This window comes from Lichenostomus cassidix, chromosome 6 (assembly GCF_008360975.1).
Source record: "Lichenostomus cassidix isolate B80296 chromosome 6, HeHo_3.0, whole genome shotgun sequence".
NCBI classification, from domain to species: domain Eukaryota; kingdom Metazoa; phylum Chordata; class Aves; order Passeriformes; family Meliphagidae; genus Lichenostomus; species Lichenostomus cassidix.
The window spans coordinates 7063713-7081937 of NC_139487.1; the positions used below are offsets into that span (position 1 = coordinate 7063713).

Genomic DNA, 18225 nt, shown 5'->3' on the forward strand with positions numbered 1-18225 from the left:
ATATTCTCTCACTGCTGGCTGATGAGTGCCTGGAACATCCATCTCCTCTATTTCCAGTGACTGTCTGAGGTGCTGAACTATTGCACAAACTACAAATGCAGCAGCCCTCTGATTTCTGAGAGCAGAAGCATGAGCCCAGCTCCAGGAGATCATTTTTAGAGGCAAATCCTGACTTGACAGAATCAGCTTTCTGCAGTGTTTGAGGTACTTTTGAAGAGGCATCCCTTTTTTCAGTATTCCCTGCTGGCTCTGCTCCACACATGGCTCTGGATTCAGTTCTGAGTCAGGCATCTAAAAATGGATTACTACAGCAATAGGCACTACAATAGCAAAATCTTCTGGGACAAATTTACCCCAACATTTCATTTTGTGTTTTTAAATTGACAACATATTTCTGAATGAGTTCTAGTTAGGTTTTGTATTTTTAGGAAAAGCTGTAGTAATTACTGGGTTATATTTTATTGCCTTTCTTATGCTGAAAGCCATATCTAGATTGAAGATGGAAAGGACCAATATAAATACTGTCACTTATGAGTAGGTCACTGGATAAGGAGTAAAAAAAAAAAAACCTGGGCTTTCTTCCAATTTTTCTCTGTCACTTTTTCTGTGTGTAAAGTGGGATGAATATCTACTAATATATAAGAAGCATTTCTAAAACTAAACATGAAATAAACAGCATTTACTAATGGGCTTTTTTAAATAGCTACAAGGCTACTGAAATACTGTAATATTTGCTTTCCCTTAAAGGTTCTCATCTGCATAGTACAGATTTTACTACTTAAATTATGAAAAGCTATAAGTCAGCAAAAGCACATTCACACTTCAGGGACCCTGACTCCATTCACCCACAAAAACTTCTCAATTTGTAAAAATTATTTTTAGAGAATACTGGAAGAACCTCACTTTGTTAATTATGACACTTTAGACAATCTGGAGCACTGCAAGCATTTAAAATACTTTTGGAGCCACACCCTCACACAGTGCTAACTCAGCTTCACTTTAGGAGGAAGGAAACATGAAGTATAATGGTGTTAATTTTCTGCAAACACATGTTCAGAGAAACGGGACACTTCAGATAGCATTCAGACAACAGGAATATTTGTTCCACTCCACAAAATATCTTTTATTCCTTCAAAATTGCTATTTTGAATCTGAATCTGTCACATGTAGAAATCCCTATGACTCCATTTCAAGCACTGCTAAAGAAAAGCTACATGTCTTTTCAAATACAATGTCTGTTTCAATGGTATTGCAATTTGTGAGGAAACCACTAAATTCCATGCATTAATTTTTGTAAGAAATCTTTATTCCTAGAAAAGAATCTATATATCATTTTAATGCAAACAGATTGGAAATTATTAAAAAAAAAAGGTTATTTGAGTATTCCCCTTTAGACTCGGTAACAAAGTCTCATGAACTTCAAGACATTTCAGAATGCTAGAAGTATTGATAGTCTTCCTCCTTTATTCTATTTAAGTGGGAGATTCCTAGAAAACAATTGTTAAAGCACCACATGCAAAAACCACAGTCATGACTGACAGCTCTGAGTGAGATGCTATTGAGCATAGCCAGGTATACACTAATTCTGTTTTCAATCTAGAGTTTGAACACAAAAATCATAAACTAAGAGTTACATTTTCACACAAGAAATTAAACAGCATCATACTCTGGTTTTCCTATGGATAAGTCTCCATTGTGTCTTTCCTCACTCCTGCACAAAGCAGCACAAACTGGTTTTTCCAGCTGACAGCTCTTTGTACAGCAGACTTCATCCATACTTTGCATAAAGGGCAGGTACATTGAGGTTCTTCTTTCTGAATAATTGTCTCTGGATGTTACTTACTGCAGCTCCTGCAATGGACAGCATTTGCATTAAGTCACAGCTTTTACCCACTCCATTGCTTCCTATTTCACAACTTTCCACCCTTTTATTTATGGGAGGTAAATGAAAATATTTTTATTTACCAGATACTGCCAGATTTAGAGACTGGGATGATTCACCTTCTGGTGTCAATCAGCTACTTGCTATTGAACCTCAGAGCACTGTGACCTTGGAAGGGAAAGCTCAGGGTCTCCACTAGTGTGGGAAACCTCATTCCCAGGGCACAGATCACTCCCAAGGCTCCATTTCAGAGGGTCACTGATGCATGCTAGGCTTTATAAGCAGCAAAGGACTTTCAGATACTCGAAAACAGCTGTTTTATTTGTAGCTTTTCTAGAAAGGCAAAGCTGGCACTGTTTGAGTCACTGTGGAAATGACCAGAGGTGAACCAAACAGCCTTTCTCTAATTCCCATGAGTATTCCATTAGCCCTTATAAAAATAAATACTGCTGTTGACTGTTCACTAAAGCCATCAATTTTCAAAAGTTTTTTCCATCTTAAAACTTACTTTAGAACCATCATTTTAATATTATATTCTGTGACAGAAGAGCTTATATAGGAGTGTAACATAAGAGTTCATTTGGCCCTACATCTCTGATAATGGGCACTTTATGAAATATGAACTTCCTTATCTATGATATATTATCTTTTCCTTGAAATATGGCTAATTACTGTCATTCATTAGAGATGAGACATTTGAGTATCATTTCTTGTGTCACATTGACTTCAAGTTGCTTATGATTGCATTAAATTAGTGACAGGGAATTTCAGAATACAAATTTCAAAAGATTCACTACGTACCTCATCATTATTAATGTGCTGTCTTAACTGACATTTCCAGCTGAGGAAAAGGGTACCAATACTAACACTTAATAAATTCATTGTCACATTCATTGTGGATTAAAATATCTATAGAGGTAGATCAGTATCTGCATTAGTAACTCCAGGTCACAGACAGAGGACAGTTTCTCAGTTTGTAGGTTCAAGTATTTGTATACAACACTGTGGACTCACTTTCCATTATCACTTCTCCAATTTCAAAAGCTGTTTTATATCACATACTCAAGAATCTTCTCCCAAGACACAGATACAACAATCACACAAGTACCTCTGTTTGCAAATTCTATCATAGTGCAACCAACTATAAAATTGCTCACTCTGAATTTTATTTCAAAGGATAGGACTGCACATGAATATGCTTGAAAAATTAGGACATGCATTGCATTATCTACAGCTACAAGTGAACATAGAGCAAAGACTGTCATTGACTATGGTTCATCTATTGGAAAAGATGAAAAAGAAGAGATGTTGATTGGAAGGATACTGCTAAACCAGAGCTCAGACTCCAGAACTACATCTGTTGTGAAAGCAATTAAAACATATTTTTATCACACTGACTCTTCTGTTCACATGCTTTAGAGATCTAACATTCTTAGGAGAGAGGTATTTGGGATTATTCACTTTACTATACCTAGGGGTACACAATTCCACCACCTCTGGTGGACAACCAGAGCTGTTATTAAGATACAGCTGATGTTATTAAGATATGTGTGTATCAATTATATTGTTATCACACCTGCTGACCTAAAATGCACAGTTTAGACTCTCAAGGACTGAAATGTGTCAATAAAGCACTGAAAGAAAATGATGCCTTTATGATGGGGTTGAGACTTTTTCGTTAGTCAAATGAAGGCACCTATTCCAAAAATGAGGTACCATCTATTGAAGTAAAATTTTACTACAATTAAGAAGAGTAGTCAGCCTGTTTCAGAGAGGATACTAGCATGTCCTAAAGAGGGATGATTTTGAACACTGGGCTCTCTTAAAATGCAGCTGTCAAATACAAGTAAGACTATAATTGACATATTACCGTGAAAAGAAGAAAAAAGAGAAACTAAGCAAACAAAATCAGATGTAGAAAGAAGGAGAAAAAGAAGCCAAAACCCCCAAAAACCAAATAAAAGACCAAAACAAATCTTTCTCATTTACTCTTTGTAATAGGCACCTGAAATCTACTTTCTCTTTTGTTTCTTCTTTGAAAAACTAAAATAGCATTGCCAATTTGTACAGCACAGAAAGCAGCTTTAGTGTAGTTTCCCTTATCTTTAAATTGAGCTCCAGCCAAGGCACCCTGCCTTTAAAAAAAAAAAAAAAAAAAAAGAAAAGAAAGAAACGTAACCTTCCCCACCTCATCCCATTTCCAGGATGTTTTCCATGGTCAACTACTGTTCTTCACAAAAAGTTCTTCTGCAAAATTGGCGTTTATTGGGCTCTAAGCTTCAGTAAACTTTTCTGGGTTGGTAGCCTTTTGAACTGTGCTTAATTTACCACAACCCCCCCAAAAAAAAAACCCCAAAAAACCAGAACTTGTCTCACCATGCAAGTAACTCATAATTCACAACTGTGTTTTGTAACTGCAGACGCATTGCCAAAATTGAAACACATTTTTTCAAAAACACTGAATAGTATACAAGGGTACACATTGCAACTACTAAAATATAAAGGCCAGGAAAAAAAGGAAAGGAATTTAGAGGCTGGCATAAGAGAAAACTTGGGAAATATTTCTTACCAGTATCAGCAGAAAAACAGACACTGAGCACTCTTACATGATGCTATTGAAGGAAGTGCCTTTACAGCAGTTCTTTGATTAAATTAACATCAAAACTTCTCTAGTTCTTGCAAGAACTTTATATCCAACTTTTTTTCACACACACACAAGAGAACCTGAAATCCTGAGCAACACAGATTTTGGGTTTGGTCATGTTTTACATCTGGTTGACTGATCTCTATAAGAAGGCAAGGGTTACACACATCCTTAAGAAAGGCGACAAGGAAAATCAGAGGAAAATTCAGACTGCTCACCCTAACCTGATCCCCACCATCCTCAGGAAGACTATGGAGGAAACACCCCTAAAAGCCCTGTTCAGGCACATGAAGAACAAGAACTTGAGTAGGAATAGGCAGCATGGATTTAGCAAAGACAAAGTTTGCCTTACCAACCTGGTTAATTCTGGTAATGGTATGACAGGCTCAGAGGAAGATCGGGATGGATGGTGTCACCCTTGACTTCAGCAAGACTCTCAAACGAATCTTCCATTATATCTTTGCAAGCAAACAGTGAGATACAGGTAGCCTAGGCTTTAGAAGAAAAGTCTAGCAGTACAAGATTTGTTCAGTCTTAAAAGCAGAAGCCCAAGTTGGGATCTTTTGCTGACTGATAATTCCATCCTTCTGTCACAAGGATAAGATAATGGGCAGTAGAAAGAAATTTCAAGAAGGAAGATTCTGAGGAGATATTAGGAAAAGGCTTTTCACAGTGAGAGAAGTCAAAGATTTGAACAAGATCCAATGAGTTTGCAGAATCATCTTCCTTAATAATAATCAAAACACCATTGAACAGGGCCCTAAACAATCTCACCAAACGTGGCTTGACTTTGCTCAAGGGTTTGGCTCCTCCCCAGTCTCTCTGACTGATGTAGGACTACAAAAGGCTCCCTACAACCTAAATTATCTATGATTCTATTGTGTATGATGAATGTGATTTTATAAAGATTAGATTTGCTGCCTAATTCAAATTCAGTAAGTGAAAATATTGAATTTCAGCTTAACATGATCTCTCCTAACAAGGATCAGTTCCTTGGTCCTATTAATGTAAAGCCTCTAAAACAGCTGATGAGAAGATGATCTCTAGTGCTGTAAATACTCAGCCAACAAATAGCTTCATTTGTCTGTCAGAAGTGCTGACAAAAGTAACAAACCTAGTGGTCATAATGCTAGAACACAATGGTGTTTGGAGAAAATCTGTCGACTGGAGAAAAGCTGGCAAGAGTTAAAAATGGACAAGACAGGTGAGCAGGGCACATGGAAGACCCTACAGTTACACAGATGATGTACCAAGAAATGACCAATTATATTCCCTTGTACAGAAGAGCTTTTGAATTTCTCATTCAGCCCCAGCTCTCACTAAGCAGCTCTTCTGAACAATGCTTTCTGACTTTCCCAGCTGATTTAAAGTTGTTGCCCCACATAATGAGTTGATTTCACTGCCTTCATCTCTGAAGGGCAGCTTCAGTTCTATGATACACTTGGACATTTTAAGGTCTTTGAAAAACTGAAACAGCGTAATAGAGCACACCTCAGCAGCAATGGCTATTACAGAGATTGCAGCAAAAACATCAGCTCTACCCTCTGCTTTATATTCTTTAGAAAGCCAGCACAGAAATTCAAGGTTTTAGACCTCGTCCTCGAGATACTCAGTGGCTAAGATGGCACATCTAAAACTGCCCAAAGTCTGTAATCAAACCTTTTTTCTATTTTTCCCCCCACTCATCTTGCACGGTGGAACTTTTTGGAACAGCCCCAATTCCAACTATTACAAGATATATAAGATTTTTTTGGATTAGGTCAATAATGTTACTGAAACATTCACTGGTCTGAAGACTCACAAATTCTCCTATCCTTTATTCCCAATCCTAGACAAGTTTCTCCAACTTTGCCCTCTCTCACATAAATTCAAGCCCAAATGTATGCATAAAAAACGCCCCAAAGCATGACATCAGACACTTAATGCACTGGATTTATGCCACTTCCATTGTGGATGTCAATGGCTATATGCAGTGCATGTGTACTGACACTGCTTGAGTACTCCTTCCAGTTCTCTTGCTTCCTTTTCACCTTGAGTTATTACAGCTTCACAGAATTAAAAGTCACTACTGAGACAGACATCTGGCTTAGTTTATTTAAACACTTCTTAACTATTTATTTTGTAAAGTAGTTGCAAACTGGTTATAAACTGTTGCTAGATCAAAACGTGCTGCACATTGCTCTCATTTCAATGAGCATTGCCCATGAAAGTATCCTAATACAATAGAAAGAGATGCTCTAACTATTCTGGAGAAAAGGAAAATGAAATATTCAGATAGTAGCACTTTTTCTACCATTTAAATATACCAGGAAATCAGAAAACTAAAACAATTTTTTTTAATTTTAAAGAACTCTATTTCTGCAATTACTCTGTATTTAACCACACATCCAAATCCACTATTCCTCAATAAATCCATCAGAGTTAAGTAGAGTATTTCCTACTTTCCTTTTGATGACACACTGGCAGATATATATTGTGCTTCATTTGGACCTGGTGCAAATCTACCTTGACCTCAACAAGTGAATGATGAGAAAATGTAATGCAAATAACATTCCTGATCAATCCCTGAGGGTACAGAGTACATCACAGCAGGCTGTGGAGATTATTTTTTATGTTTGTCTGACTCAATCTATAGGAAAATGATAATATTTTCTCTCTTTTTTTTTTTTAAATACAATTTCAAAATTTCTTTCATGAAAAATAAATGCCCAAGAAAGACACACTTTACAGCATCCATATGCCCAGAGGGAAATGATCTCACTGGATCTCATTGCCAAAGGCATGTCAGTGACTCTTGGTATATTTAGTGGTGATCTTAGAGTGTCCTGCACTTGTGTGCTTGGTGTTGCAAGAGATAAATTATGTTTGTGAGTCATTGGATAATGCTCTTTTCTGCACATAAAATGACATTTAAACATGTTCAGAAGGGTATATTTTATTCCTTCTGATTCCTACAACTTGGAAATTTTCTCAATATAAAATAAATTGCTTGCTTACTTCTCCAGCAGCCCAGTGACTTTTCCTATAATAACCATTAAGTTGTTTGCAGAAAAGAATAACTATTTATTAATTCCAGTTGGTTCAATATTTATACATCTTTTTTAAAGACCTAAAGAGTTGAGACAAGAAGCTGACAGCAAGTACCTCTATAAACTTTCCAGTTTCTTACTTAAAGCTGGATAATAAAGATAAGAAAAAGGTCACTTTGCAAAGATATAGTACAAGGAACAGCACTTGGAAAAGCAAAATTCTTCTTTAAATAAAATTCTAGTAAGATGAATATATATCAAAGATGAAGACAAAGGAAAATTTTATTTCTTACATATCTGTTAAAAACTTTACTGCTTCACACTAATGAACCATAATGTTTTACAGTCTTTGTTATAGGAAACTCTAATAGATTTGTAAAGCACACTGCATTTATAACTGGAAGTGATCACATATCACAAATACTGCTGATTTTTTAAAGGAGATAACCCTGATACCAACTTACTGTTCTTCCCAAATTCACTGCAGTCTAACTTGCCTTTTAAACTTCTACTTTACTGCAGTGTTGAGTTTATTGCAGTGTGCCATTCATAATCTTTTGATTTCCAAAAGAAATTGCCCAAGGAGAAGGTTCCTTCAGTACCATTAAGGAACCATCACTGGGCTGTGAATCCTGATTGAGCCCACTTATTTTTCAAATTCCAGTATTTTGTTATTTCCTGGTATGAAAAGACAATTCTTCAGATTATTACTGAAATTAACACCTTAAACAATCTTGGACTCAGAGCTAGAAACAAGCAAGAAGGTAAAGTCTCTGAAGCAAAGCTAAGGACTACAAGTTGTTAAATGTCAAACAGCAGCCTGCAGTACCCAGTTCCACCTGGAAACATGGGAAATGGCTGATGCAAGACTACAGTTTCTGTATCTGTTTCTTCTTCTCTTTCCTTTTAAAGGGAGAAATGTCCTACTTTAAAGATGAGAAATAACTTCTGATCCAAACCCAAAAGAAATACCAAGAAAATACACATAACTAGAAAGAGAAGCCAATCAGAGAATGGCATGTGCAAATCAGGTGTGCAGAAAGGTCCAGAGAAAGAGAAATATTCCCATCTATGTGCTTTTCAGTTATTCTGATAGGAATGTTCATTTTAAATAATTCTGGTATCTCATTGTCATGAATTTCGTATGCAAAGGCAAGATTCCTACAACCAAGCCTTGTTCAAGAAGAATCCTAGAAGTACTTATAAATGTAAGTATATAAATATTGCTTTGCATTTGCTGAATTTTGCACCTGTCTACTTTATGAATTAAGGTGTTGCAAAAATTGAATTTATTAAAAGGTACAGTGTCAGTATTCATAACATTTACAGACACATATAAACACTTCTGCTTGAAAACAATCAGAATAATTACTTTGATACTCTGGATTTGCAATCATGCATAATGCAATGATTTAAGAGTTTTATTCACAGCATGCCAATACCACTGAAACACCTACACTTAGCTGGTAAGCTGGTGAGCCAAAATTCCTCCAATTGAGCATGAAATTTCCTTGCAATTTTGTTCAACACAAATCATGTATTTCTATCCAAACAATTTCTGTAGTCATCTGATTATACAGTACATGTGCCAAATACATTTTGTGAAGTGGAAAGATACACTTTTATCAAAAAACCTACACAAAATCAGGTTCTCAGAACTAATTGAGAATTTACAGATCCTACAGCTCATCAGGTAATAAGCAAAGGCTTCACTCTCGTTAGGATGAAATATTAGGACATCAACCTCCATTAGACAAACTTCCTATGGATCATGTTTAAGATATTCTCACAATATGCCTGTTTGCCTATGAGAGCAGAAATAAACCAGCAGAGAAAAGAACATTGTAACTAGAACATTCAAAGTAATTTGAATTTTTTTCTGCGCATTTAGAGACTGAGTACACTTCAGAAATTATATAGAATTTAAAAAAAAATTAAGGGCTCAAGCAAAACAACAGGTTTTGAGGTGTTAGTGGATATTTTAGGAATAAACAAACGCACAAATTTGGTCTATAAGAAAAAAAAAAAAGTGGCTTATTCCAAGCAGCATTTCTCAGATTAATTTTGGATTTCCCATATGCCAGAGAAGAAAAATACCACTCAGAAATCTTCAAATATTGTTAATGTGATTCTGTGCAAAAAATTGAACATCTACACATTTTACATTGATTTAGTATACACAACACACACAAAATTATAGCTTTGACCAGTATGCATGAGCAGCTAGGTGAGATATTTACTCTGAATCACAGGCTCAGAACACTCACACGTTTCTACACATAAATTTTGAGAGAAGCAACAAAAATCTTACACAAGCATAAAGATATTTAACTGGGCAGAGCAACATTGTTGCAAATAACCACTGAATGAGGAGCAAAATAGCATGAAATCTAAACATCTTATTTCATGAAAAACAGTTCATCTAAGTAAGGAGGTGGTGCAAACCAAACAAAGCTGCTTTTCTCCACTGAAAGAGCCACTAAATGTGAATTTGGTGTATAACACCCCTTGTACATAATATCACAAAAACCCCACACAATATGCATCAATCATTTTCAAAGAAAAAACAAATATATTGGAAAGTAGGGTTTAAAATAAAGTAACTCAATAGCTCAGGAGAAAGTTTTCTGGATGAACAGGACTGAGGGAGTGGGCAGAGAAGGCAGGGAGCCATCAAGGTCGAAGTGTAGCACAAGATAATGGAGTTCTTGAGGCAGTGGACAGCAAATTTAACATGATCTTTGAGAACCACAGAAAAGCAGAAAATGTGATCCAATATAGATTCTTCTTCTTCAGTGACAGGTGTGACATCTGACTACATTTCTCTGAGATCTAGTAGTCTAGGGTGCACGGATTTTGAAAGGCTATAAAAATGGCAATGCACTTGTTAAGAGAAAAAAATAATTACATCATTAGTACAGATTTCAAGGAGAATATTGAAGCTATTCCAGAAAGGATGGAGATCATGTTTGGCAGACCTACAGTGAGGGAGAGGCTGGGGTCAGAGATGACTTAACAGTTTCTGATCTTGCAAGAAAACTGAGGATGTAAGTCAATGAATTAAACAGGCAAAGTGAAACGAAGGGTCATAAATATTCAGTAACAGAAAACTAACAGTGCAGTCAAGGTAATTAAGGTGTTCAAACAACAGAAATGGAACATTTTCAGAGAGGCTGAAGAAGGAAGAGCTAGGGAGCAATCAGAATCATAATAATGACAGAGCTGAAAGGAGGTATCTAATGCAGCTACGGTACATTGTACTTGAGAAATGTTTGTCCATCCTGCTCTAAAAAGCTTCCAATAAAAGAAATTCCATCGCCTCCCCAGGCAATTGCTTTCAGTGATTCAGCTTTATTATGGAAAGCTTTTCCTGATACCTTCTAAACCTTCCCTCCTACAATTTAAGTCCATTACACCTTTGCCACCTGCAGTGCACGCAATGAAGATTGTTGCCCTCCTGATTGCTACTAACCTTTTGCATATCTGCAAGTTATTATTTTGACTCCTTTCAACAGCCTACTCCAATTTCCTTGACTTTTCATTGTAGCTGCATTTTCTAAGTCTCTGATTGCTTATATTGTTCTCATCTAGATTCTCTCTCCTCTGGTCCCCCTTGAGCTCTAGTGAACAGCTCAAGATCATGACATGACTTTTCAGTAAGCAAGAAGTGCAAATCTAATGGCCTTTGAGAGTCCCTGTTGCCAAACAGATATGGCCTTTTTGGTCATTGGAAAGATGACCGTTCCAGGGAAAATTTCACCATTATCTCAAATTATTACTCTTTCACAAGGGCAGTGAAGTTATCCTCTGATACTGAGACTAATATTAGGAAGTGAGCATATCAAGAGGAAATCTGATGATCTGTACCAAAGAGTTGGGAAAAGCCTGTTCCTGGGCATTAGACATTATGTCATCAACACAATGCAGGTGCAATGCTGATGAAGCATGCAACTAGTTTAATTTTGTTCAAAATAATATAGGCTGCATTTTCAAAAATTACTCACTGATTTTGTCAGTTTTTATAAGAAAATGAACACACCTTAACCAGATTTAACCAAACTAAAAGGTCTCTTTATTGGCAAGAGAAGCCAGCAACACGACTTATTAATATATACTACAATTACTTAAACTCCACAAATCTCACTAAAGGATTTTAATGTGTTTTGATAAGTCACTTTAATTTCCAGTACCCATTCTTTATGTAATGATAGCTGCTGGCATCAGTGCACACCTTCCAATTTTTAACTCAAATAAATTACAAATAATGGCCAACATTTTCTTCATACTTATCAAAAGTGCCTGAAATTCGAAAGTTATTTACTGTGTCATAAATATTACTCACTAGAGAATATAATTTGATAGAGAAACAAACATAGATTTTTTTTTGTATAGATACTGTAAAGATATCAAATGGATGATCATCCTAAGAGTAAATCTGCACTTGGTTCTTCTGCAGGCAATAACACACCTGCCTTTACTCCAGCAGATGCAGCACAGCAGATGCTGCTGACTAGGGACTTAGCATGACCAAACATGAGGAGTTTACAGCAGTGTCTACCTTGTCTTACCTAAAGAAAGAATCAATAATCTGCCCCCATTTAAAAAAAAAAATTAAAAAATCAGGCAAAGAAGAAAAAAAAGTTGTTTTACTTCTCAATTAATATATAGAATAACTGAAATGACTGTCAGCAGCACAGAAGGAACTGTTCAAAAGTGATTTATATTTTACAGGGGTTTTTTTGCCTAAAGGAGGCTTAGAATATGAAGATAGCCTAAATGATTTAGCTCTTGGTATATACTGAGAAGTAAAAAGCAATCATGTCTGGAAATGGCTCAGATGTCTGGAAAAAAGAAAATAAAGGAATGAAAAACATTTTAACACTGAGGGCACTGAGTGCCAAGAAGCTCAGCAATGAGTATCTATTGATCTAAGATGCTACTTTGATTTTTTTTTATGATCCTGGTACTGAAAAAAAATTATGGTGGTACCACAAAACAGCAGATATTCTCAAACTCTCTGGACAGGGTGCTTCTGCTATTTTCTGGCTCTGCCCTTAACAGCCTGTGCTGTGTGCTGCTGCTAACAAGGAGCCCTTGGGAATTCTCTCCTTTTACCTTTTCCTGTGACATCAGTGACTTCACTAGAGCTGTGCTTGACTGTTGCCCTTTTGGGATCCAGAGGGTCACTGCTTCCAGGCTTCCCTTCCTCTCCTCCACCAGAGGGACCTTAGACTGCTCTTCTTGCTCCCAGGAGGGAGAAGGAAGAGTGAGAGGTGTCCTCCCTCCAGCCTCACCTTCTAGTCAGAGCTCACACATTAGGGCAATGGAAATAATAATGGAAGCAGATGAAGATGCAGATTAGGACTAGCATGGGTTGAGTATAATTCTGCACAAGATTAATATCATGGATATCATGACACAACAGGGGTGAGTATTGCTTGGTACATTCAGAATTGGGATACTAACATCCTATCAGTACCCTTGGCAAGGCAGTGGTTGGTGTGGTACAGGAGAGAAGGAGGGCAAGGGAAAAACTAAGTCTGATTTCTTTTGTGTTAAGTTTAAACTGACAATAAAAGACTTGAGAGTTTTTATAAACCCAACATGACAGAACGGATGACAAGATGAGACTTGTTAATGTCACAAAGGTGGCCTGAGGAGGTAAAGACTGATGAATAATATTGTTTAATGGGTAAGAACAAAGGCTGTTGCCAATGTCTAAAAACCCACTCAGACAGCAGGAAAGAGAAGGAATATGATGCAGATTAAAGTTTTTTGAAGGAGCTAATATGAAGACTGTCATTTTGTTGGTAAAACATTAAGAAAGATGGACTGGCTGATAGAAACTCCAAAGTAACAAAAGTTCAACTCTCCTCTGTAGTGTTTCCAGGATTTTATTTTAATCTGTTGCAAATTGCTGCTAACTGAAAATACACCCAAATATTATCAGTTGTATTGTAAGTATCTAAACTAGGCAACCATTTTAAATACAGTATTTATATTCTTGGGGTTTTTTTTTTAATATTTCTGAACACTGGGTAAAAAGTGCCTTACTACTGCAAACTAAGCCTCCACAGTGAAACAGTTGCTATGGATATTTACAAATAAATGCAAAATGCAGAAGTTAACCAAACAGCATCCTGACATTACCATGCACAGCCACATGAATACTGCCACGTATCAATACCTGAGCATCAGTATTACTGCAGAGCACCAGTTGCACAAAACCAGCACCATGTGAGGCAGATGACAGCAATGAACAGCAGCTTGACTGTGCAGCTGAATGGGAGCCTTGCAGCAATGTCTGGAAGAGTTCAGTGACATTACACAGTGCCCACAGGGCCCACAGATCAATATGGTGTCACTGGAAGTGTTGGAGTTATTACAACATCAATAAAAGTATAACAATGTCCAAAGTATCAGCCAGTAACACACGATGTCAATAAAAGTGTGAGGTGAGGGAATGCAATGCACCATCATTAAAGTTGGAACCTCTGCTATATCAGTGTGAGATCTCTGCAATGCCAGCAGAACATCCTGAAATTACTGCATATTCTCATTTTTACCAAAAGCTCTTCAAGCCTCCCAATGAGCATCAGGTATGATTGAATTATTAAAGTAGTTTAATGATCCTAAATGAATACCAAAAATGAAGTTTGCAGCCATTTCATACTATTCTATTCTTAAGCATTGCATCCTGGAAATGTGTGACCTGGATTCCCCTCAGTCCAAAAGAGCAGAACATGAACAGAACAGCAACTAAAACTTTTAGTATCCTTTCACAATGAACCTTAATATAGCTCCTTTATTTTTACAGAATATATACCAAAGGACAATCAATACTTGAATCACATTCATTTAGTCCTCTGCACAATGCTTTTTTTGGATATAGATCAGTGTATTATAATTCCAAGGAAATCTTGAATGGACTTCATTCTGTGTATAACTGTGTATTAATTAGGAAAAAAACACTATGGATGCTGAATTCTAAACAATTGCTAGAAAATGCTAGGCTAGGAAAAAAAGAAGGCTATAAAAACTGTAAAATATAATTAAAATATTTTAGCATCTACATCTCTTTTAGTGCTAAATAAAATACATGAGAAAGAAAATGTTGCAATTAACTTGTGATGTTTACTTCTAAAGTTTAATTAAATAATCAGAATGTACAAAATTAGGGTTTGGATGCTTCATCTTCTGCTCACTGCCTCCATTTGAAAAGACAACAGTAAAAAATGTTCTAGGATACCAGAGAAGAGACAATGAAATCACGTTCCAAAAAAGTTAACTCTTAACTGCAGAGTAATGTGTCTTCAGCTTGGGGAGCTGGAGAGGTCTTCAGTTCCAAGATTAGAGACAGAAGTAAAGTAATTTTGGTGAAAAAATGTGAGTGGTCTAGTATTTGGTCAGAAAATAACAAAGCTTCTTCAACAAGATATGTCATTTTTATTCACCATCTATTCCAAATATTTAAATTATGACAGTAAGAATAATAATTATTACTTCCTGTACAGCAGCAGGACAGAGCACCTCAGTGTGAGAAGTACTCAAGAGCTGATTCTTTTTCTTTCTGCTATGAATCTGTTGTTCACATTGCTCAATCTCCAGGAGCTTTGGAGATTTGATAGGTTGTATTTAATCTTCCATTGAGATTGGCTATTGAGAAATGCAAGAGAAGCTTTGAATTTAGGAAGAATTGGCAGCAATGAAGAGTATAATCTTGAAAGATTTCAGAGCTAGCACACCTCATTGCCAGGTACCATCACAAATAGGGTAAAGTAATAACTGTAAACACAACATTGTAAATAAAGGTAAAGGAGTAGAGGATCATCTCCCAAAAGCTGAACCTAGATTGGATATTCATTATTATCCACATATTGTAATTTTCCCTCTATTTTCAGTTGAAACTTCTAGAATCCATTTCATGCATTATTACACCATTCCAACATCACATTGCTTTGCATATTGCTATTTCTTTTCCAATGCACTGCAATTGCAATAAAAGAATGCAGTAATATAGCCATTTCCTACAAACAAAACCATGCAGTACAGGCTGTATGCTCTAAAGCTCTGTGTATAAAACACAGCACTGAATTTTGACTCTAAGGTGCTTTATTTTGTTTGTTTGTTTTCTGTCATGTCTGCTAATTAAGATAGATGTTAACTAGATGGCACTGTGTACTTGAAGGACTGAGCATGAACATTTGCTGCCTCCTTAATGCCCAAGTCCTGCATTCCTTCAGCTCACATCCATCACAACAGGACTGCCAGGTGAGCTGACTGTCACTCCAGCCCAAGCTAATAGATTCTCCAGTGGCTTTGGGTACAGCTGATGTCATGATATTAAAACTCTGCACCTTGGAAATGACATAACACACATAGCTGAGACTTGTCAGCTCCAGGTAATCAGACGCTGCTTGGTTTCAGAAGCAGATGCAGATGAGACTGGCAATAAAAATATGCAAATCACAATGGTCCCTTGTCAGCACCACTGTTCCTACCTCTAATGGCCCTCGTAGAAAGTCTGTTTGCTCAGCTCCTACTTCCAGTGCTACATCGACAGAAGCAAAGGGGCGGCTGGCCATCTGCTGTCGCTCCCGCATAAGTTGCTGATGAGGAAAAAATGATGTTTTAACAAAACGTTAAAAAATGCACCAGATATCAGTCTGCCCTACTATACCTCCCATTAAAACATAATGGAAATAGCATGCACACGGTCATATTTGTAGTATCAAAGTGAGAAAGTTATATTGAATCATAATCATCATCTGTGTTTACTTGAGAAATGAGCACAGAAGGTTATGGTGCCTACAAATGGCCTTTTAGCTTGAACTCTGACAAAATCTCCAAATGAAAGCTTCCCTAACTGACTGTTCTCTCTAAATAACTTTGCTATTTGTGTAAGTTGCACGCAAATATAGGAAATGGTTGGTAAAAATAGCTGAAGTCTAATTCCACTGATAACACATGCATTAGAACACTTGCCAAAACCAAGTCCACTTGGCCTCCAAATTTTCATATTTCACAGCTAAGCCAGATGGAGTTAATAGTGTCAGGACTCAATTTTATGCAGTATCTTTTCTGCAGTTACTTTCATATGAAGAATAATGTGTCAGGATTGGAACTCTGCACCAGTATATTAGAATACACTCAGCTACGCTCACACAGCCTGTATAATCCCTTCCAATCATACCAGTGTGCACAGAAGTCCCAAGCAAAACCACAAAGTTAACTCATATTTCTTCCTCAGTCGGTAATTATAATGCTTATTAAACCATGATGAATAAAAATGATGACCAGCACTAGATATTACAGATCTTACTTCACTGGTTCAGCGCAGCTAATGAAAGCATTATTAAATATTTAAGGTGAATGACTCGTGCAATTCAAGTGGTGTGTTGTTCCTTCAGCTGAACAGGATGTCACAGAATCTCGAAGAGACAAAATGCTTGCAAAAATGATTTATTAGAAAAGATCTGTTTCATTTTCTTAATGGTTTTCTCCCTGTTATCTCTGGAAAGCTTAAAACATTAGAAAGTGGTGCCTGAATGTAAATGACACTGTGACATACTGTTCATAAAAGCCTTTGAAATAATAAAAGGTATGCAAGCAAATATTTGCTGGCAGCTTACTACTAAACACTCCTGATTTAAGGTCTGTTACAAACTCTTTTCACAATGCCTCTTACGCATTTTGCCTTGTCTTGCACTTTAAGGTCATCTACACAAATTTAAAGATGCACTTGTAACATTAAAATCCAGAACAGTTGTCTCTCAGTGCACAGCCAGTACCTTCCCAAGGTCTGGATTTTACAGCCATGCAGTGTGTTTGGCAGCAGCACCTGCACAAATGGGCTCCCAGTATATCACACCAAGAGGGCAATCAATGTGTCTGTGGGCAAAACTGCAAGTTTTATACTGAGAATAAATAAAAGTATGAATATCTAAATGGTTGAGAATTATGTTTTTAACTCTTTATTTCAACGTGAGACTGGTGGTCTCTGTCTGGGATTTACATCAGCATTGATTTGCATGAACACAATTCACTAATAAGATTTTACAGCTGGGAAGAACTACTATGACTCTCCAGTCCTACCAACAACTTAGCAAAGACCACAAAAACTGAAAGCACAAAATACTGAGTCACTACATCCTAAAATTACTACATCTAGCTCCTTCTCCTCCTAGAATAACAAAAATTAAAGAAAACACTGTTATTGGAGCAGTCCTGCCACATGGAACTCATTACAGTATTCTAAGTCTGCAGAGCTATTGGCAAGTGCTTACTTTTTAATGGGAAACCAAACACTGTTTTAACCAAATAGAATTGCTTGGGAAAAATACTAAAATGAGCAGAACAACCTATGCTCCAAATGCACATACTATTACTTAAAAGATTTATTTAATGCAAATTATAAAGAAACGTATATTTGATATGGTTTTAAGACCAATAGCTTTTTCCCCCTCTTCTCCTGGTCAGGCATTGAGTAAAACCTTTCCATTCACAAGACAGTCACTGTAATTTTGATAGTCTGCCATTTGAAAAGAGTACTACAAAGATTCTTAATTAGCTCTGTAAACAAGAATGAAAACTTTAAAATGTTCAGTTGCCCATAAAGCGCTGCTGATTTTGGCAGCTGAGCATTGCACATCAAAGATAAGTGCTTTGCT

At 36.7% G+C, this 18225-nt stretch overlaps 1 protein-coding gene across 4 annotated transcripts in view; it reads right to left on the reverse strand.

The window, feature by feature from the left end:
- The window catches only part of ATRNL1 (attractin like 1), a 431564-nt gene that overhangs the window by 98394 nt on the left and 314945 nt on the right, over nucleotides 1-18225 (reverse strand). For 2 of the 4 annotated variants that reach the window (XM_085064761.1, XM_085064763.1), the window contains exon 27: nucleotides 16057-16164. The exons of the other annotated variants lie outside the window; for them this stretch is intronic. In XM_085064761.1, coding sequence (XP_084920887.1) covers nucleotides 16057-16164 — 108 coding nt within the window. The remainder of the gene's footprint in view (nucleotides 1-16056; nucleotides 16165-18225) is intronic. 4 annotated transcript variants of the gene reach the window in all.